Source organism: Apium graveolens, chromosome 7 (genome assembly GCF_009905375.1).
Source record: "Apium graveolens cultivar Ventura chromosome 7, ASM990537v1, whole genome shotgun sequence".
NCBI lineage: Eukaryota > Viridiplantae > Streptophyta > Magnoliopsida > Apiales > Apiaceae > Apium > Apium graveolens.
Genome location: NC_133653.1, coordinates 195,733,635 through 195,755,953, shown reverse-complemented (window position 1 = coordinate 195,755,953; position 22,319 = coordinate 195,733,635). Strand labels below are relative to the sequence as shown.

General features: G+C 34.5%; 2 protein-coding genes across 5 annotated transcripts; both read left to right on the top strand.

Annotated features, from left to right (window-relative positions):
- The first annotated feature begins 46 nt into the window (after positions 1-46).
- Positions 47-3,161, top strand: LOC141675048 (GDSL esterase/lipase At1g54790-like). 2 transcript variants are annotated; one of them, XM_074481756.1, is made up of 5 exons: positions 47-175; positions 1,602-1,802; positions 1,927-2,093; positions 2,381-2,651; positions 2,759-3,161. In XM_074481756.1, the coding sequence occupies exons 1-5, from the start codon at positions 148-150 to the stop codon at positions 3,025-3,027; spliced, it is 936 nt and encodes a 311-aa protein (XP_074337857.1). In that variant the 5' UTR covers positions 47-147; the 3' UTR covers positions 3,028-3,161. The 2 variants fall into 2 exon arrangements, with proteins under 2 accessions (XP_074337857.1, XP_074337856.1); XM_074481755.1 differs by lacking the exon at positions 47-175 and adding an exon at positions 862-1,186.
- An 897-nt stretch (positions 3,162-4,058) lies between these two features.
- Positions 4,059-21,786, top strand: LOC141671946 (branched-chain-amino-acid aminotransferase-like protein 2). Of its 3 annotated transcripts, none has more exons than XM_074478403.1 (20): positions 4,059-4,311; positions 5,527-5,625; positions 6,369-6,440; positions 6,881-6,973; positions 7,279-7,416; positions 7,899-7,957; positions 8,298-8,400; positions 8,661-8,846; positions 8,986-9,086; positions 9,726-9,780; positions 9,980-10,066; positions 10,756-10,807; positions 11,619-11,704; positions 17,223-17,276; positions 17,506-17,589; positions 18,060-18,131; positions 18,792-18,872; positions 20,772-20,807; positions 21,196-21,326; positions 21,495-21,786. In XM_074478403.1, the coding sequence occupies exons 1-19, from the start codon at positions 4,234-4,236 to the stop codon at positions 21,322-21,324; spliced, it is 1,665 nt and encodes a 554-aa protein (XP_074334504.1). In that variant the 5' UTR covers positions 4,059-4,233; the 3' UTR covers positions 21,325-21,326; positions 21,495-21,786. The 3 variants fall into 3 exon arrangements, with proteins under 3 accessions (XP_074334504.1, XP_074334505.1, XP_074334503.1); XM_074478404.1 differs by having other exon boundaries at positions 21,471-21,786; XM_074478402.1 differs by having other exon boundaries at positions 4,060-4,311; positions 21,196-21,786.
- The last annotated feature ends 533 nt before the right edge of the window (positions 21,787-22,319 follow it).

The following is a 22,319-nucleotide window of genomic DNA, read 5'->3' as shown; positions in this document are numbered from 1 at the left end:
CAATGGGATAAAACATCATCCAACGATTATTTCAGTTCTGAACTACATAGAGGTGAAAGCTTGACAGTATAGATATAAGGAAAGCAGAACACGAAAAATATTTTGCAAAGTTCATGATGAAACAGGTGGAAGCAGATCTATGTCTGTATGTCCATAGTAACCTTCAGATTGCCTGGTAACAACATTTATCTTTGCTAAATGTATATAAACTTTCTGTGTAATGCAGTGTCATCTGTAGCTTGTCCTGCTCAATCATTTAGTTGATAACAAAATCATGGTGTTACTGTTTACCCGTCAAAATACAAATATTAGATTTGCGGCTTTCAGTATTAAAGATAGTAAATCTGTAAAATTCTGGGTTTCTTAAAGAAACAGAATAATTCTACTGGAATTTATATTAGAAGTTGAAAATTTTATAGTTCAACATAAAAGCATCTCATCTTTCCTATACTTTAAAGCAAATATAAATTTGTTGAGGTTGGTCCTGTTTTTTGCTTTTACATTCAACTTTGTTTTGTGTATCCAAAATTACCCCTGTAAAACTTTCATGTTCCAAATCTATCCACAGCATCTCTCTTCTGTTCACTACCAATTATAGAAAGAAGGCCCTACCTTGAGTGCAATCCCACCACATGTAAATTGTTCGATTCAAAAATTCTAATTCTCTTTTCTGTAATTTAATGACCGAAAATTAAATTGTACTAAATAATTAAGGATATATAATAGTTAATAGTAAGTGATAAAATCTTTTCAAGTCCTTGTCAATCATAGTAGATTGCAATCAAGCCGCTTTAGATTTAATTACACACAAGGACTTAATGGTATATATAAAAAGTGAGAGGTGACTCAAATAGAAAGCTAGATAACTTAAACTACAAACAAAAGCCAGTAAACTTATAAGTATGAGATGAAAATAGTGCTGGTTGGTACACCAGTGCATCATTAGTTATGCCTCTCAATGCTTTTTCCATCAGCCAAATTTTGATCTTTTTCTTGATCTCTTTGCCGTTGTGCTATTCAATTGACTTCAATTATCCAGCAGTTTTCAATTTTGGTGATTCGAATTCCGACACTGGTGGGCTTATTGCTGGACTTGGAGAACACCTTGATCCCCCTAATGGGCAAGCTTTCTTCAAGAACCCATCAGGGAGATTCTGCGATGGACGCCTCATTGTAGACTTCTTGAGTATGTTTTTAAGTAGATATTTAAAGTTCAAATTACTTGGAGTTTGAATTTCGACTTTTGTTCTGAAAAATGAATATGACTGAAACCCCGTTTCTCTGTGCTGTTTCTTGATTGTTCAGTCCTCTGTCTTTTCTCACTCTCTGAGTTTTATTTCTCCTGTTTCCTCTGTTATAGTGGTAATGACTAACAATAACTCTCCATCCTCAAGAGAATTCTTCGGAAATGATGGCATTTAAATTTTAACAATACGCATGTCGTAGAACCTAAAGAAGAGCTCATTGCGTGAAACTTGGATTTCCATATGCGTTACTACATTCAGACATTCTCATATGTATATCGAATTGTGAAAAATTGGAGATGCCTATGTAATTACATATTTTCTTTTATCCTATATTTTAACATTAATTGTTTGCAGTGGACGCAATGGATTTGCCATTTCTAAATGCCTATTTGGATGCAATAGGGGCGCCGATCTTCAAAAAAGGATGCAATTTTGCAGCTGCAGCATCTACTATACTTCCAGCTACTGCAGCATCATTAAGTCCTTTTTCATTTGGGATTCAGGTGGCTCAGTTTCTTCGATTTAAAGACCAAGTTCTCGAAATACATGCCAAATGTAAGTAGCTACTTCTGAAATATTATAATCTGAAGTATTGCAACTTTTTTATATCCTGTACAAATGAAGATCAGAACATTGTAATATTTTTCTGAACAATATTTTCTTGTGAAACTTTTTGTAGCTAGAAAGTTCGATAAGTACATTCCCCCTGCAGAATCTTTTGGAAAAGGACTTTACATGTTTGACATAGGCCAAAATGATCTTGCTGGTGCTTTCTACTCCAAATCTTTGGACCAAATTCTAGCATCCATTCCAACAATTTTGTTGGAATTTGAAACTGGAATTAAGGTTGATTCAAAAACTTGTAATATGAACCCTTCTGTTTCATAGGTTAAATTTCAAGATAAGCTTTCTCTTTGGTTCTGAGTTATATGCTATGCATGTCAAATATAACATGCTACTTTGTATTACAAAGTTTGGCCTTTCACATGTAATAAAGAAGTGGCAGTCTACTGGTATGTTATTATTAGCATGTAAAACATCAATCTCTGTAGAACTGTTATTTGCTGAAAACAATGTGAAAAACGCTTCAAGCACCCTTTTATGTTTACACTTTTGTTTTTTTATTTCCTCAGAAATTATATGACGAAGGAGCAAGAAACTTGTGGATCCATAACACAGGTCCTCTCGGGTGCTTACCACAAAACATTGCCAAATTTGGAACAGATCCATCGAAGCTTGACGAGCTAGGTTGTGTAAGCACACATAACCAAGCTTCAAAACTTTTAAATTTGCAGCTTCATGCACTCACCACAAAGCTAAAGGCTCAGTTGTCAGAGGCAGATGTAACCTATGTTGACATTTACACAATAAAATCTAACCTCATTGGAAACTATTCAAGATACGGTTAGTCCACTTCTCTACTTTCTTGTAACTGCTGATATGTCTTTAGTTATGTCCTCCGACCAATATATAAAATGTAATGACATGATAAGTTCGATAAATTTTTGCAGGATTTGAACAGCCCTTGGCTGCTTGTTGTGGTTATGGAGGACTCCCTTTGAACTATGACAGTAGAGTTGCTTGTGGACAAACCAAAGTTATAAATGGTACAACAGTTACTGCAAAAGCATGCAGTGATAGTACTGAGTATGTGAACTGGGATGGAATTCATTACACTGAAGCTGCAAACCAGCATGTTTCATCACAAATTCTCACTGGAAAATATTCTGATCCGCCGTTTGCCGATGAGATGCCATTTCTTATCAAGCTCAAATTCTGAAACCAAAATCTACTAATTAACATTCTTTGTATTTTTCATCTTTTACCATGATGATAAAAGTAACTAACCAATGGAAGTAAAGAAATTCATATGGCAATCTATGTTAACGGAATATATTTTCTCATTTCATTTTATCGATAACTGCAGTTTGGATCGATTGAAATCCTATTCTCAGTACTATATACAGTTGGATTGATTCTAATGGTATTAAAATGTCATTCTCTATCATCCTAGGCACTAAGCTAATTAACACTTATAGCAAGTCTAACAAACTACTTATCCAAACTCTTAAGTTGAAATTTTAGGAAAAGTATATGTTCCACCGTCTTTTATTGATTCCTTAAATCCCTAAGATCATCCATTCACTCTTTATTTTTAAGAACCGACACCGTCTTTTTAAGAATCCCCTAACCATTATTTTATTATATATCATGAGCACTAATATCTCTTTCTCTCTCATTTACATTATATTTTAATTGATTTAATATACTTTTAATAGTAAAATATGATATAAGGAACAACTTTAGGTAGGATTGTTGAAGATAAACATACTTCTAATTTTGTATATTATATTTAATGATTGAGTTAGAATCATGTGGATTTACTCTTACACTTTGCATAAGTAAACTTCTTTAGAATATTATTGAAAATAAATCCCATAAAATTTACATGTTACGTAAAAAAATGTATAAAAATGTCAAATTTTATTTATTATATAACAAATGTGAAAAAATTCAAAAATTATTTATTCTACAATCAGGAACAATTTTATCTTTTTACTCGGTCTTTAATCAGGAAATTAAAAAAGTTCCGAAAATAACACTCACTTTAATTAAAGATTTTTTAATAATATCACATAATTATAACCTACTTTAATTAAAGATTTTTTAAGTGAGTGAGTGTGTCCAAAAAAATAATTCTTAATAAAATAGTATTAATTAGCAAAATAATTTGTTAAATGGAGTATATTGCGAAATTAAAAGCAAGACCAAGTGAGGTTGATGATCCGACAATAGTTGACTCATTTCTCATCAACTAAAGCGATAACATCGGGATTTGTACGTCTTCAAGATTCTCTCTTACACGTGTGTCTGCTGACACAATATAAGCACATTTAACTTTTGTACGCTCTACACTAATCTTTTCTTTACATACATTTCATCTAAAATAACCCAACAAATTAAGAAAGATTATACCCTGAAAAAGATGGAAGAAATTAAAGTGATTCACTCATGGTCAGCTCCCAGATCACTCAGCACCAGTCTCATGTACGCTTTTGCCCAGGTTAACTATTACCCATATTGAATATGTACTGTAATGTTTGTGTATTTTGTTTTTATACATTCATTATAGGATTATAAAGTGTTGATTTGCTACTTTAGATGGGGATCATGATCCTAAAATTGGGAAGAGGGTATTAATTTAATTGATGAAATTTACTAGTAGAGATTATTTTCTTGAGAAATTTGTAAGTGATTCGAAATTTTCAACAACTTGATGCATAATGTATGTCTAGGCTTGTGTTTAATCAGTACAAACTCTTTTAGCATGCAAACATTTATCAACTGATTACATGTATGTTTTTTGTGAATGTGATATGAGAGAACTTAATTTTGTTTCTATGACTAATGATTGTGAATTATGAATGGGTTAAGTATCAAATTTACCACTGTATAATTAGCCAAATATCAAATTTAGCACCGATTAATTCGGGGTCTCAAATTGGCCATTTTTCACACAAAATTGGTAATTTTCGGTGATAAATTTGAAATGTAACTAACTTGAGACTGACTTGAAAAGTGGCTAGTTTGAGACCCAACAACTTGAAAGTGGCCAGTTTGAGACCCGACAACTTGAATGTGGCGAATTTGAGACCCCAAATTTGTCGATGGTAAATTTGAAACTTTACTAATTATATAGTGGTCAACTTGATAATTAACCCAACTATGAACTGAATCTTATGTTCAGATGAAGTGGTAATTGTATTTTGTTTGATTTGTGAATCTTAAGTTAATGAATCTCTCTGACTAGGTGTGCAATTTAAGTTCTATTTATCCTCTATATTTTTTTTACCGTCCCCTTCTCTGTTCTCTTGGGATTTCGTATGGAGACTTGCAAATCTGTGACAGGAAATTGACCATTAGTTAATACTTGATGCTTGATAATGAATTGTGGTATACTTTTTCTGCTTTCAAAATTAGACTTGCTGATCATAGAGAAAAAAAGGTATTCTATATGGATCAAAGAGGGATCTTTGGTTAATACTTGAAGCTTGATTATGACTACCAAAAATCAGGATGCATTAATTTGCTACTTTGCAAAAGTAGACTTGCTTATCAAAAATTTTATTATTTCATCAATGGACATGTAAGATAATAATTGATTCGTTGGTTAATAAAGTTGTCATATTGTGTCAGTTAAAAACCATGCAAGTAATGAGTCTCCAGAGTATATTGTTCTTTTGTAAACTGGCTCATATCCTTGCTTCTCTTTGCGCAGAGGGATGACATGGAAGTTATTGATGAACCACTCTATGCCAACTTTTTACGTGTCACGGGAATTGAAAGGCCCTACCGAGATGAGCTTCTATCGAAAATGGTACGCACTACTAGAACTTGCTATCTTATCTTCAAGCCTTTAAATTCAAACCTCAGAGTAAAATTCTTGATAAGCTGTCCCTGCTCTAATTATCTACTGCATACTTCACTGAGAAATCAACTGTAAGTTCTTTACTTTTGATGTTCGTAAGTGGAGTAAAGGACTATTCCGCAATTTTAAGAGTTTTGGAGGTACTCCAAATTTGAATTAGAGAACGCTGGTCTGATATCATGTCATATTAGCTTACCAGCTGTCTCAATCATCAAAATATTAGGAAGGACTTAAGATGTGCAATAAGTGTTATGTTTTAATAGCCATCTCATCTGGAAAAGGACTTCAGGGAGCAGGGCTTGATAAGATGGATCTGAATTTTCATTTGTATGCAAGTCACCTGCTTACATAAACTAGAAGGATGGAATTAGGACCAAAAAGTAGTCCAGTTACCAATTTTAAGTAATTGTATATCTTGGGAAAAAAATTGCATGTAGGAAAAAAAGTGATTTGAAGTTTCTGTTTGTTTCTTAAGATTTGGCTATTACTTTCTTAGTGTTAAGTTCAAACAAGGACAAGTAAAGGGTTTTCAGAAGATTTCAAATCTCCTGTAAGCAGTTAGGAACAAATACATTTCTGAGCTTACTCTGTATTTCATTTATTAGTCCTTTATATTTATTACATCATGTATGACTCTACTCTATCAAATAGTATTATTTCCGGGACTAAACTCAATTTCTTGAAATGAACAGGAATCTGATGGAAATAAAGTTGTGAAAGATGTTATTTTTGGACCAGGAGAAAAGAAGTATCGATTTTGTAAGGTTATTAGTTAACTTCTATTATTCCTTATGCAATGAAGAGATTTCGCGAGCTATAGTATATAATACATACATCTTATGTATATTTTTTGTTATGAATTACATGTATCTTGTTTCAAAATTAATCAATGTTGTTTTTTTGTTAAGTATAATTAATCAATGTTTTTTAGTTCTCTTACAATAAGTAGTTCGTTAGTATAAAAAAAAATTGTAGTAATATATATTTTGGTGCCATGATACAGTTTATTCTTGACCATCTTCCTCTTGACAATGGATAGAATTTAATTTGTTAATTGTGCTAATATAATCACTTGAGGCCCTATGCCCCAAATTGTCCACATGCTCTATGTACAGAATCTGATGGTCTAAGACTCTAGGATGTTGACATGTTTTTAAGATGTATATCATGAATCAGTTCACAGTTCTAACTCATTAGTCTTCAGCATATTGCAAAGCAACGTGTGCCTGGTCTAACTGACGAGCTTTTGAAGAAGGGAAAGCACTTCATATTAATACGAAATCCCCTTGATATCTTGGTACGTTTTCCACGGTTTCTCTTTTTCGTCCTTGCATTCCCTATTAAGTTGTGCATGCAACTGGCCACATTCTAAACTTATTTCCTATCAGTTGACTGGTTTATAGTTGAATCATTATTCTGTAACAAGAACCCAACTGATGAGGTTTACTATGCATATTAATTTTATATATATCATTCAAAATAACATACATGTACATTGTGAAGTACGTTAAATTGTAGAAATGTGATAATACTTGTGAGGACTGTAAAGTGATATTCCCACCTTCTGTTGCATTAACTTGATTGTTTGATCTGTTCTGTTAGCCATCCTTTGACAAGGTTGTGCCGCCGAGTTTTTTTGAGTTAGGGTTGTCATCCCTGGTCTCAGTTTATTCCGAACTCTGTGAAGCTGGTAATCCCCCGGCAATCATTGATTCTGCGGAACTTCAAGAAGATCCTGAGGTACTGAAAGCTTTTCAATAAAATCAATTGTTGGTGAGATGTACTATATTATTCGCCTCATTAGGCAGGCCTTTCTTAGTAGAAATTTAAACTTGGAAGTGAACTTTTTGCTGGCTAATCATTGCTGTAAACTAAAAATGCATTACTTATATACGTTTTCCATTAACTGATTCAGTTGCGTAAATCAATTATGTATAGTGGACATATACAATGTAGTCCGAAAAAAAAATTCATATGTGAATAGCATTTTAATGGGGTCACTATTCCAATTAGTTCTAAAGCTAATGCTAGATAATTATCAAGACATAAATTTAGAGGTTTGAACAAGAGACATGTAGTTTAGTTAAATCCTTGTTGTTTATTTGATTTTTCCGATATATAGTTAAAAGTTACTTAATTCCTCATGTATACAGCCAATGGCTCCTTAGCCGATTTGTTTATTCCTTATAATTCAAACATCTATTTCTTATGTATCTGAGCAGGCTGCTCTACGTGGTCTATGTGAGGATCTGGATATTCCTTTTCAAGCTGCAATGCTCAAGTATGCCGAATTAACGTAGATATAAATTTCCAAAATTCATTTTTCATGAAAGTCTCCTATAGTAGTTCTGACTTGCTGCAAATTGAAGAATATGTTTTAATATCTGGAACAGAAGTGTATTACACATACTGTATTTGTTTGTAAGATCTTTCCCTCTCTCTATTGGGATTAGTAGCATAAATAGTTATCATGATTAAAAAAGTTTGGTTAGGCATTTTGGCTTTTGATTATTGCCATTTCCAGAAGCAGCCAAACTTGTACTAACGTATTCTTATCTCCAACTCCTGTATGTTCAAAATTTACAAGTCTATGCATGAAAACCAGATAAAATAATTTGCAGATGGGAAGCTGGTCCAAAATCAGCAGATGGAATCTGGGCACCTTGGTGGTATAGAAGTGTACACAAGTCAACATGTTTTCAACCACCAAATAAGTATCCTTCGGTGTGTATATATTGCAGCATCTTTTTTTAAGAATTTATGTTTGCTAACCTTTCCTGCTTGAAAGGGCTTAATGTTTACAAAGAGTCCTTCACAGATAAAATTGGGAATGCACCTTGATGTAATCATAAATTACTTATATGCACACACAGTCACGCACACTTAATAGCCATAATATGAGTATAACATTAAGTGGCTCATGCTTTGACTAGTTCTCCTACTTTTCTTTCTCAACTGTAATTATCCTTCTTACTGTATTTCAGCCGTTTCCATCATCTCTGTATGGATTGCTGGAGCAAAGTTTACCTTTCTATAACATGCTTAGACAAAAATCAAGACGAAATGGTTCCCGTGCAGCTTGTTTTCCTCAGCCCAGTCTTCCTGTTCCTGCTAATGAGAAGTTGCTTTCCTGGGTTGGTGATGAAATTTTACCCCGTGATAGTGCAAAGGTATTTTGGTAGAAACCGATGCAATCATACATACTAAGAAGGATCAGCACATATGAACCATCCAATCTTTTAGTGTTTGGTTCTTTATGCTGATATAAATACATGAACTCTCTCCATCTAACACATTTTCCGTATTAAGGTGTCCGTGTTTGACTCAGTTGTTCAAGGTGGTGATTCTGTTTGGGAAGGCCTTCGAGTTTACAAAGGAAAGATTTTTAAGCTTGAAGAACATTTGGATAGGTTAGTAATCTTACAATTAAATTTTAACAACTATTCTTGTAAGAGAGACAAGCCTTGAGCCTTGAGTTGAGCTTGTCATTCTCAATATATTATGGTGATATTATCTCTCGGCACGTAGATACTGTAGCTCACATAACTGATCCTTAATATTAGGATGCAAAACATGCAACCTCAAACGGTAAAGGAACCTCGTATATTTATTTAGTTTTTTCAGTCTCAGATGGAGGCTCATTTTTTACAGATATGATTGCTGAATTATACATTTAAGGTTTAATGTTTCCAGTGATGAACATAAAAGACAAATCTGATATTGTCAGCAATAGTAAAGCACAACAGTGACTCTCTATGATTAGTTACATGGTTTAATAATTTTCAGTGAGATGACGAAACAAGGGGGGATATATTGATTCTTCTGGAACTTAGATTCTGAAATTGTATGTGTTATCGGAATATGATATGTTATGCTGTAATAGACTTGATAAGCGAGAATGCGTGACTTGCCTTTGCAAAACTCTATTCTATAATTTCATCTTCCTTGATATAGTTTCTTTCTTGAGAAGGGAGATCTCGTATGCTTCTTCATGGTCATGTTTAGCCGTTAATAAACTCAATGATAAAAATATGCTTTTTTCTCACCAGGATGTTTGACTCTGCAAAAGCTCTAGCCTTTAAAAATGTACCGACTCGTGAAGAGGTGAGTCTAACTATCGATTTTTGATTTGCAAATTGTCTCCCTGCAGATTATTTGTGCAAACATATTGCGCAAATGAATGTAGTTTTAAAATATATACATTTTAACATGCATTTCATAAACATCAAGTATTTCCTTATTGTATTTCCTGTGAATTTAAAATCTTGTATGTTGGTTACTGTATTGACATTACATCCTCCAGGTTAAAGAAGCCATTTTCAAAACACTTATTAGAAATGGGATGTTTGATAATGCACACATCCGACTAAGTCTGACGCGTGGCAAAAAGGTTTGTTTTTATATTCCTTTAATCCGGATTAGTAAATGTAATAGTTGGAATTATCTAGGCACAAATTTAGCTGAAGCTTTATCAACTAGTATAAACCTAAACTCATATAAGGTTAAAGTGACATGTAATCTTGAGGCTTCCGAACAATATATCGTTATGTCAATTCAGATTCAGAAGCTAGTTACTGATAGCAACATTATTTTCGAAATCAACTGACTAGCATCTCTCCTGAAAGTGTCTTATTTGCTATAAATGTGATAAACCATTGATGGGTTATTGCGTGTGCAAAAGCTTGAGCTGTTTTCTGGCTGCATGTCCATAATTACAGACTTGTAGGAAACTAGATTGCTGACAAAATGTTAATGAGTGTACGCATTTATCCTCTTGAAGCATCAGTCTGCTCCTATCTGTTAAATTTATTCATATAAGATATTCACTTGATTATAATCCGTAAAATAAAAGATATTCATCTTTTTTGTCAGGTAATTATTGGTAAATAAATTTTTTTTATGATGTTTACATGTCACTTCTTTTATAGGTACAAAAACTTGAAAATTAGAAACTACATATGCTTGAAGCCAGAGGTGCATAAATTGCTAATTTCCACTTAATCAACCAAATGTCAAGTATAGCATTTTTAGTTTATTACATGGATGTGCCTGATCAGTCAAATAATTTTTTTTGTTTAGGTTACGTCTGGAATGAGCCCAGGGTTTAATCTTTACGGATGCACCTTAATTGGTAACACTTAAACTTTTCTTAGTAAATGTCTAATTGTAGATAGTCGGTGCTGTCTCTTCCTTTCTGTTACTGTGTGGTGTAGATATATAACATGGCGAATAGTTTGTTAAGATATCTGACAGTATGCCGGACTTGGTGTTGAAGTTTGGAGAAGTTTTCTGTTTTTACTTCAATTGTATTATTTTAACTACATACTCTCTAAATGAAGTATGATAGCCGTAGATTTCACATGAATCCTAATATAAAGACCTTAACTCCTCAAGTGGCCAGTTAAAACATTGTTTTCCAATTGCAGCTGTGGAACTAGGTGAATATGTTATTAACTACATAACTTGGTCAGAATATCCGTAACAAATTATGGCCCTTTAAGCAGAGAAGAAAAATAAGAGTGTGTTTATATCATTTATTTATGCCTATCCGATGCTCGCTTATCCGATACTTGCACAATCTTCTGAGTTCTCTGCAACATAAATCTAGAAAAGTTGAGTTCGCCAGAGTGGACAAGCGAAATTAAAAAAGTAGTAAAAATAATGGTTCTCGTTTGATATCAATATGTTTAAATGAATTACCAACTGAATCCAAGTTTGTAACAGCTTCCTGCAAATACTATTTTGGATATGTAACTGATCATTTCTTCGAATTTCAGTTTGACAAGTTTTGTCATTTTATGGACTACAAGTTTATGACGACATGCTATTCATACTTTGAATGCTAACACACACACACACACATATATACATGTGGGTGTGTGTGTGTGTGTGGATGTGTGTGTGCGCACGTTTTAATCATGCTCTCTTATGTAAAAGAGCAGTTCTTGCTGAGTGGAAGCCGCCAGTTTATGACAATGCAAGGGGTATTACTCTAGTGACTGCAACGACAAGGCGAAATTCACCAAATGTAAGTTCATCTTGTTTAATAATAGTTGCCTATATATGTTAACTGATTTTAGCAGGTGTCTTCCTGTACATATGGAAAATAATCTTTCTATCTTCTCCCATGCCCCCTGGTGACCTTTGTTGGCTTGGACATTTTGGGGACTGTGAGGGGCTTAATAACATTAAAGAGTAATATCTGTCCTCCAAAATTTCCTACAGAAATAATTCAAGGACAGGGTTCAAATTCTTGTTCTTAGGTACATATGCTTTGGTAAACCCATTGTTTATACAAGTCGATTTCGGTGTAAATTTGATCTAATCCACTACCCTATGTATTAACTTCGAGAAAACTCTCTTGTGTATTCATATATTAGGGAGATAAAGCCTTTAAGTAGGCATATACAGGCCTGTTAGTTATTCTAAGTTGATACTAATTCCCAAGAATCAGCTAAGAACAATCCCTAAGAATCAGGAATGTTATCTCTAAACTAGGAAACAAATATTACAGCGTGTACAGTAACTTCCCAATCATTTCTGATTTGATTCATATTTTCTACACTCCCCCTCAAGCTGGACTGAAGATATCTTTCATGGACAGCTTGCCAACTAAGTTCTCAAATTGTTTCGTTGGTAATGATTTGGTGAGAATATCAGCAATCTGGTCTCCAGTGGGAACATACGGCATACAGACTAGTCCATTCTCCAGTTACTCTTTTATAAAATGCTTGTCAATTTCTATATGTTTTGTCCTCTCGTGGAGAACTGGATTATGAGCTATCAAAATTGCTGACTTGTTGTCACAATATGCCTTCATTGGTAATTTTATTCTCATCCTTAACTCTTCCAGAAGTCTTTTAATCCACAATATCTCACAAATGCCAAGTGCAACTGCTCTGAATTCAGCTTCAGCGCTACTTCGTGCCACCACGCTCTGCTTTTTGCTGCGCCAAGTTACTAAGTTTCCTCCTACGAAAGTACAATATCCCGAACTTGATCTTCTATCAGTAACACTTCCTGCCCAATCAGCATCGGTGTAAACTTCTATTCCAAGAAACTCATTTTTTCTAAACAACAATCCCTTTCCCGGTGTACCTTTTAAATACCGCAGCACCCGCTTGACAGCATCAAAATGTTGAACTCCAGGATTATGCATAAATTGACTTACAACACTAACTGCAAATACAATATCCGGCCGAGTGTGAGACAAATATATCAGTTTTCCCACAAGTCGTTGATACTGCTCTTTGTTCACTCGCTCTTCTGAGGTTGCAGGCTGAAGCTTCACATTGGCTTCCATAGGTGTTTCAGCAGGTCTGCATCCAAGTTGACCAGTTTCATGTAAAAGATCCAAAACATACTTGCGTTGTGAGACAACAAGCCCATCTTTAGAACATGCAAATTCCATACCAAGATAATATTTGAGGTTTCCAAGGTCTTTTACTTCAAATTCTTTTGCTAACTAAACTTTTATATTTTGGAGTTCTGTGTAATCATCTCCTGTAAAAACAATATCATCAACATAGACGATTAAAATTGCTTTTTTTTCCACTCTTTGAGTGTTTGTAGAACATGCTATCATCTGCCTAACTCTGCTTATAGCCATGTCGTTTTACAACCTCCCCAAATCGTTTAAACCAGGCTCGTGAGGACTGCTTTAGGCCGTATATGGATTTTTTCAGCCTACATACTTTACCATGTCCATGTTTTCCTTCAAAACCAGGAGGTAACTCCATGAACACCTCTTCTTCCAATTCCCCATTCAGAAATGCGTTTTTTTATGTCAAGCTGATATAAGGGCCAATCATTTTGAACTGCCAGAGAAAGTAAAATGCGTACTGATTTCAACTTAGCAACAAGTGCGAAGGTCTCTTGATAATCGGTGCCATAACTTTGAGTAAAGCCTTTTGCCACCAGCCTCGCTTTTTATCTTTCGACACTGCCATCAGCATTATATTTTACTGTAAAAACCCATTTACAACCAACTGTCTTTTTTCCCCTGGGAAGATTGACAACCTCCCATGTCATATTCTTAAGAAGAGCTCTCATCTCTTCGAAAACCGCTAATTTCCAATTCGGATCAGCAAGTGCTTCCTCAATGTTTCTTGGAACAAACACATTAGAAATATTAGAAGTAAATGCTTTATGAGAATCAGATAGCCTATGGTATGATAGATGTTTTGCAATAGGGTGTTGAGTACAAGACCTGGTCCCTTTTCTAAGTGCAATAGGGCTGTTCTAAATCAGAAAATGCAGGAGTAATATGATTATGACAATTAAGAGGAGAATTACATGAGGTATCCAAGTTACCAGTTTCCGAATTAGACGACTGCAGTGGAACAATCAAGGGCTCTGCCTTATTTTGATGAACTCGTCTTCGAGTATAAACAAGTAGTTCAGGAGGCACTTCTTCTTGTGTCTCAACATGTGGAGAATTTGGTGCCCCAACATTATCATGAGTTGGAATGTTTGAACCCTCATTTAGAGTCTGATGGTTGTTATAATCAGGTAATAAGTAAATGCTTGGTATAGGACAAGAACTGTTAAGGTTCCAAAACTGATCCTCGTAACTTCTACCCCCTGAGTTTTGGAGAAATAGGGTTCTTTCTCGAGAAAAATTACATCCATACTCACATGGAACTTTTTTGTTATCGGATTCCAGCACTTATAGCCCTGCTTATTGGAAGCATAACCCAGAAAAATGCACTTTTCTGCTCTAGGATCTAGCTTGGAGCGAAATTGTGAAGGAATGTGAATGAAAGCTGTGCAACCAAATATTTTGGGATGAAGCTTGGAGATTAAATGACTTGCTGGGAATTTCTTTTTAAAACAACTAACAGGAGTTTGATAATTTAACACACGAGTAGGCATTCTATTTATTAAATAGCATGAAGTAAGAACGGCATCCCCCCACAGATATTTAGGCACATTCATTGTAAACATTAAAGCTCGACTTATTTTTTCGTTCTGCTATACCATTTTGTTGGGGGGTGTCACGACATGTAGATTGATGAATAATGCCTTTTGTGTGCAGAAAATCTCCTAACTGATGATTAAAGTATTCAGTACCATTATCGGTTCGAAGAATACCTATTTTACTTTGAAATTGATTTTCAATCATTTTATGAAAATTTTTGAACAATTTCCCAACTTCAGATTTTGCATTCATAAGATATACCCAACATAAACGAGTATGGTCATCTATGAAGGTTACAAACCATTTTTTTCCAGTTAAAGTGGTAACCTTTGAAGGTCTCCACACATCGCTGTGAATGAGATAAAAAGGACTAGACATTTGATATCCGATAGATTTGTAGGGAATACGATAACTTTTGGAAAGAAAACAATGTTCACAATAAAGAGACTTTAGCTCTACATCCTTAAAAAGACCAGGAAAAAGATGTTTCAAATAAGGAAAACTAGGGTGCCCTAGATGTTGATGCCAAAGCATTATTGTTTCAAAAACAGAACTAGAACTAGTACTAGCACTGAGACCTTGAACTTGTCTAGACTCGTGATATTTGTCATCAAAATAATAGAGGCCATTGATCATTTTAGCACTGCCAATCGTCTTCCCCGAAATCTGGTCCTGAAACTCACAGTAAGAATCAGAGAAAATAACACGACAATTAGAATGCTTACAGAGTTGGCTAACAGAAAGAAGATTGCAAGATAATTTAGGGACATGAAGGACAGATTTCAATTCAATATTGTTGGATATTTTTATAGATCCTTTTCCTGCAATTGATGAAAAACTACCGTCTGCAATACGAACTTTGTCATGGCCAGAACAAGGAAAATAGGAATTAAAAATTGTGGAATTATTTGTCATATGATCGGAGGCACCAGAATCGATGATCCATGGTGCAAAAATCAACGTACTAGAAAAAGCATTGTAATTTCTACCTGTTTGCGCCAGGGCAACACCAGGAGCACTAGACTGGGAATCAGATTTCAGCAAATTCAGAAGTTGTTCCATGTAATTTCCAGCATGTTTCACGAGTATGTCTCGGTTTGTTACAATGATCGCACCAAACACGTGCTCGGCCATTAGGCATAGGCTGCCTTTCAGAGAAGCGAGCAGCATTAGCATTAGAGATAAAGGCAGAATTTTCAAGTTCACTTGCCTTTTTTCCAAGCATGACAATTCTACGGCTTTCCTCACTCCTAACTTCAGAAAATACTTCTCCTAACGGGGGTAAGGGCTGCCTGCCAATAATACGTCCACGAACTTCATCAAATTCAACTCGTAGTCCAGCAAGGAATTTGAATATTCGCATAGCTTCCATTTTCTTCTTATGGTGTGCGAGATCCTTAGTGCTCTCCCACTCATAGCCATCAAATAGATCAAGATCCTTCCAGATCCTCATTAAAGAGCTGAAATATTTTGTAACATCCTCATCTCCTTTCTGAATATTAGCAAGTTTCAATTGTAGTTCAAATAATTGAGACTGATTTCACTTATCAGAGTACATCTGAGTTACTTTATCCCATAATTCTTTTGCTGTTGAATAACACATATAGTTAGCACTAATATCTTCGGTCATAGAATTTACTAACCAAGCCATAATCATGGAGTTCTCTGCATCCCAGAGAGCGTAATTGGCATCAGTTGTGTCTGGCGCCTTAGTGTCGCCAGTCAAGTAACCCATCTTGCCTCTCCCACGCACATACATCCTCACCGATTGCGACCATCTCAAACAATTCAACCCATTCAGTCGTATGGTACTAATCTGGACAGAATGGGATTCAGAGTGGTTTATTTTAGTGGCTGGGATTTGATAAGTGGCTGTGGGAACAACAGTATTGGCATCATTGATTTCAGAATTTTCAGACATGTTTTCTGTGGCTAACTGAGATCAAATTATGGGCAAAGACTAGTTCAGAGAGGTTGGCTCTGATACCATATTAACTTAGAGAAAACTCTCTTGTGTATTCATATATTAGGGAGATAAAGCCTTTAAGTAGGCATATACAGGCCTATTAGTTATTCTAAGTTGATACTAATTCCTAAGAATCAGCTAAGAACAATCCCTAAGAATCAGGAACGTTATCTCTAAACTAGGAAACAAATATTACAGCTGTTGTACAGTAACTTCCCAATCATTTCTGATTTGATTCATATTTTCTACACTATGTAATAGGACATTCTGTTTTCTGTTTTAATTTGGTCAAGCTGACAGAGCTATGGTCAAGTACCCAACCTTGTTTGTCTTGCTAACATAATCCTGTTATCACTTTGCATTAGTGCGCTCTAGGCATAGGGGTCTATTTTACTAGTTCGATGCTAAATTTTTATTTTATCTTATTTTTATGTTAGTATAACATAATGTTTTTGTACATTGAAGGGTTCTATTACCTGTGTCCATGTTTGCACCAGACATGATAAGTCAGATAAGCATTTTGTCTTAGAGGGTCTTCAAGGATATGTTCTAAAGCGATAGTACATCAATAAACTAATAGAAGATTAAATAGGTAGATGCCTTTGTAGCTGGCACATTCTTCTTACCAAGTTAATAATATGACATATCTTCTCTTTGCAGAATTTGGATTCAAAAATTCACCACAACAACCTTCTGAACAACATACTTGCGAAGGTAGGTTTTCGCATGTATGGTTTCAACAGATATGTTACATCTTAACTTGTTACAGCGGTGGTTTTCTGCTTTGAATATCCATGCAACTGAGTTTTCTAGGACTATCTTGCATGCTGTTATGAAGCTATTCACCCTATATGATGAAACTCATTTAATAGATTTTGTAAGTATGATGCTTGTGAAGTACGTTTTATTAGCTGACTTGGATATTTTTTTATACTTTCTGCAGATAGAAGGGAATAATGCAAAAGCTGATGATGCTATCATGCTTGACAAGGATGGTTTTGTGTCTGAAACTAATGCTACAAATATTGTAAGACTTCTCTAAGCCTTATTTTTGAAGTAATAAAGTTATGGATTTATTTTTAGTTGATGTATCAATTACCTGCCAATTTCCAATAACATGGGAAATAGAAGTCAAATAATTTAATTCTTTAACTTGTTAAAAAATGGCATGGCCAAACGTCAAATAAGTAAATTATAGTTTACTTCCAAATATTGTCTGGTCACATGGGAGGTAGATTTATCAACTGTAAATTTGTTGCAGGGAGGTGGCAGAAACGGTAAATTGTCACCCTCTTGTCTTTTTAAACTTTTTTATAATAATACCTTAGAGATTAATCCTCTATATCTGCACTTTCAAGTTTCAAGGATAAGGCCATGATGCTAATGGGATTCACCCAATAGGCTACTTCGTTTTGAATTTGTTTTCTAATAGTGTATAACCATATCATGAAGCCCTTCGATGGTTGAAAAATCATTTTTACTCCTCTCATGATGCAGTTTTTGGTGAAGAAAGGCCGAGTTCTAACTCCGCATGCTGATTACTGTCTTCCTGGTGTTACTCGAGCAACCGTAAGTTTCACGAAGTTCTTTACTACTCGGTATTTGTTTAAAAATGCATATTATTGGCGTTATTAACAGTAATTAAATTCAAAAGACCTAATAAAACTTTCCAATACATCCAATATATTAAGAAAACTTGTACTCCTACATTGATTAGGGAAATCATGATTAGCAAAGTAAGCCTGGTCATGAAGAAATAGCATTGGTTGCATATTGATTGTGAAGCAAAAGATACCTTATAAACCATTACAGTTGTCTACTGATTGACATGTAAACTGTCATGTATTGTGTCTGACTGTCTGTTGACCCCATAACTTCTATTTAAGTTTTGCATCTAAGTGCAGGTAGATTTTATATTTTCGTTATTTTGTTAAGAATCTCTTGGATATTGTTTCTTATTTTCTTTGTTTGTTAAGTTTCATTTAAAAGTGATGCTCATTTAATATAAGTTTTAGAAGTTACATTAATACAATATAGTGACACTTGTTTTACTCATTTTGATTAATATTATGCATGAGATGTGGTAGGCAAGTCATGAAGTCAAAAACAATAAACTCATGAGAATGAACTAATTGCAATTCACTTGCTTATTGTTGACTGCAACTATTGGTTTCTGCTGTACTTGCATAACTGCTAGCCAACTGGTAGTACATAACTCTCATGTTACAGGTTATGGAACTTGTGGAGAAGGAAAAAATTGTCCTGGAAGAACGAAGGATTAGCCTATCAGAATTCCACACTGCAGATGAGGTCGATTTTAAATTATTCATTTTCAAATTTTATGAAACCATTTGTGAATACCTGTAGCATATCTTGAAATGTTATATAATTTTTTTGGAACTGATAATACTCTTGCCAGATAATATGTACGAAATAAAAAAAATTCCCTTCATGTTACTTAATGTATTTTTTAGAATATACATCCGGTTGGGCCTTTCTCAAACACCTTGATGTTTTTAAAGTAACTGATTTCTTGAAATATTATCGCAGCTCATGCTGACAAAAGACTCAGGTTCGATCCCTGCCACCCCCTATATTTCCATTTATAAAACCTTAAGGTGGTAGAGGAAGGCCCGAACATGATTTTATACTCTTTAACACTCCCCCTCGATCGTACAATACGTTTCGCTACGATTGCCAATGACAAATACAATAAATAACAATATTCATACCAATGACAAATATTTAAATTAATTAAATGGGGGTGGGAGGACTCGAACCCGAGTCCCTCCCTAAACTTTCGAGTCCCTCCCTAAACCGAGCTCTAATATGATACAATCATATATACAACTATGCTATTAATGACTATATATTTACAGGAGTGCATGATATATGCCATGATATTTGTTGTTATAATTTAAGCCTTAACATTATCATTACCCCTTGGTCACGAAGCATCAATTTGCCAACAAGGAACTTATGACGTTGGTGTGCCATACCTTTAGTAAAAATATCAGCTACTTGAAGCGTAGTGGAAACATGAGGAAGACATATCGTGCGAGTGTCAAAGGCTTCACGAATGGAATGACAATCCACCTCAATATGCTTTGTACGCTCATGATAAACTGGATTAGCAGCAATTGCTATCGCACTAGTGTTATCGCACTAGTGTTATCAGCATAAAGCGGAGTGGGGTTAGACTGGCTGAAACCAAGTTCAACTAGGAGGCCACGAAGCCAAATAATCTCTGAACAAGTAGCAGACATATAGCACGATATTCAGATTCAGTAGAAGATTTTAAACACGAGCTTGCTTTTTACTCTTCCAAGAAATCAAGGAGTTGCCAAGAAACATGCACCAACCTGTAACAGATCTTCGAGTATCAGGGCAACCGGCCCAATCAGCATCACTATATGCAACAAGATAAAGAGGATTACAAGCTAAGGAGAATAATCCACGACCAAGTGTCCCGCGAAGACACCGAAGGATACGACGAACAACAGCTAAATGCAAATGACGAGGCTTTTGCATGAATTGACTGACTTGCTGAACAACGAAAGAAATATCCGGGCGGGTAATGGTCAAGTAGTTCAAGCTACCTACTAATTGACAATATAGAGTAGGATCAGAAAGTAATTCACCTTCCTGTATGCTGTATTGTGTGTTAACTTCTAATGGAGTATCTCTGGAGAGGCATGGAGAGGCATCTTGGAGACCAGCTAACTTAAGCAAATCTTGAGTATATTTAATTTGACTCAAAATAATACCAGAGGCATCAGTATCAATTTCCAAGCCCAAAAAATAAGTTAGAGGACCAAGATCTTTCATGTGAAATGAGGCATGAAGATGATGTTGTAGACGAGATATTAACGCGGAATTTGTTTGGGTAATGTCGTCAACATAAACAAGAAAAAGAACAATGCCAGACACAAAGAAACAAGGATGGGTCATATTGACTTTGCTTAAATGAGAACTGAAGTAACGGCAGGGATCAAACCAGGTGCCTGAGCTCTAATACCATGTCAAAGAACCAATTACTCTAAAATCTCAAAATGTTAGAGAAAGGCTCAACCAGATCTATATTTTAACAGTATTAAATAATTTATGCATAAACTGTTGCTTGTATCTTTGTTTATATTTCTTTTTGTTTAGGTATGGTTACTGCAATTCACTAGGATTAGTGTCTAAACATTAGTATTTCCACTGCAGGTCTGGACCACCGGCACAATGGGAGAACTCAGCCCTGTATGTTTTTTCTTTTGACTAAAGCATAATAAATTTTGCTGTGTTATTATTATTTGAGCTTTGTGAGATTGGTTTGGTGGAATCTTTTTTTTTTCTCCATTACACGGTCAATGCAATGGAAACCATGTAGAGTTCTATGTGTCTTGTGTTTTTCTTTCTTGATCACCATGTGTCTTATGTATTAGACATTCTTAAAATACATCTAAAAAAGTTAGGTTGTAGGTTTTCGGTGACATTACTCTTATATTCCCATTTAATCAAATTGGCTTTAAGTCAAGCTTAAGCCTGTTATGCATATACATCTATAAATGCTTTCTTCTTTTTATTTAATATACGTGTGCTTGCCGCGGTCAATTTATTCACAGAAGTTGTAATTTGTCGGTACCAGGTAGTTGAAATTGACGGGCGCATTATTGGTGATGGTTGTGTTGGACCTGTAACACAAAGATTGCAAAATGCTTATAAAGATTTAACATCCCAATTAGGAGTGCCTATTCCTACATATCAGGAGACTTGAAGGTGCGACTTGTAGGCATTGCTCTTCCTTGTTTTCACTCTTTATATAGAACTATTTGAAGCTCAGCTTTTATCTACTTCTCACATTTGCATTTAAGCCGAAACCTATTATTGCTTAAAAATCTGAATCTGTGTGTTACTCCCTAGGAAGAGCTAACAATTTGTTTTCAGAAGGTTCTCATGATCGGTGAGGCACCTATGCAGAATGTGAATTCATGGGAGTGTATAAAGGACCCAACTTTCGGTCATTTGAACTTTCCAGTATTCAATAAATCTACAATCAACAGTCTCAATAATTTCAAAATTTGTTTTAGCAATTCAGAATTGTATTCTATATCATTTGAATAAATTTGTAGTTAAGAGTAGTTTTGGTTCATGCCTAAATTAGCTCAAGTAAACTAGAGTAATTGGCGGACCACCGGCCATTAGCATATGCACCCGTTATACCAATTCATCAATCCAATCAATGGTGTTAGTTACTATTAACCTAAAATCAACTTTTTTTCTTAGTTTTTATTTACTCACAAACTTCAATCAATTCATCAATTACTATTCACCAAATAAATAATAACATAATATTAGCTATCTTGCTTAATAATATTGATTAAATATCATATATTTAAGTAGAACTCTATTATTTAATGATTCCACAAATATTATCCTTAAAGTAATAATAGATAGTTGATAATTTTAGATTTTTTTAATACAATTTGTTAATTTAGATAATAATTCAAAAGCTGATTTAATAATCAAATTCGATAATAATTCAAAAGTTGATCTAATTTGTTTTTAAAATTATTTAAATGCATATCCAGAATAGTATAATTTCATATAAACTCTAATTTTGAGTCAAGTGTAATAATTTTATAGGTCCAGTCCATAAAGCAAATACATTAATTTATTTAGAAAATGAGCAAATCCTGGGTGTCACTAATTGATGGGCATTAATAATCAAAGGAGGTGTTGCTGAATTGATGGAACATTGAAAATTGATTG

Excerpts from the sequence above, each read along its gene's own strand:
- LOC141675048 (XM_074481755.1), top strand. The coding sequence starts at position 949 with ATGCCTCTCAATGCTTTTTCCATCAGCCAAATTTTGATCTTTTTCTTG. Across the intron at positions 2,094-2,380 it reads AATTTGAAACTGGAATTAAG|AAATTATATGACGAAGGAGC; the intron begins GTTGATTCAAAA and ends TTATTTCCTCAG. Across the intron at positions 2,652-2,758 it reads TGGAAACTATTCAAGATACG|GATTTGAACAGCCCTTGGCT; the intron begins GTTAGTCCACTT and ends AAATTTTTGCAG.
- LOC141671946 (XM_074478403.1), top strand. The coding sequence starts at position 4,234 with ATGGAAGAAATTAAAGTGATTCACTCATGGTCAGCTCCCAGATCACTC. Across the intron at positions 5,626-6,368 it reads ATGAGCTTCTATCGAAAATG|GAATCTGATGGAAATAAAGT; the intron begins GTACGCACTACT and ends TGAAATGAACAG. Across the intron at positions 6,974-7,278 it reads GAAATCCCCTTGATATCTTG|CCATCCTTTGACAAGGTTGT; the intron begins GTACGTTTTCCA and ends CTGTTCTGTTAG.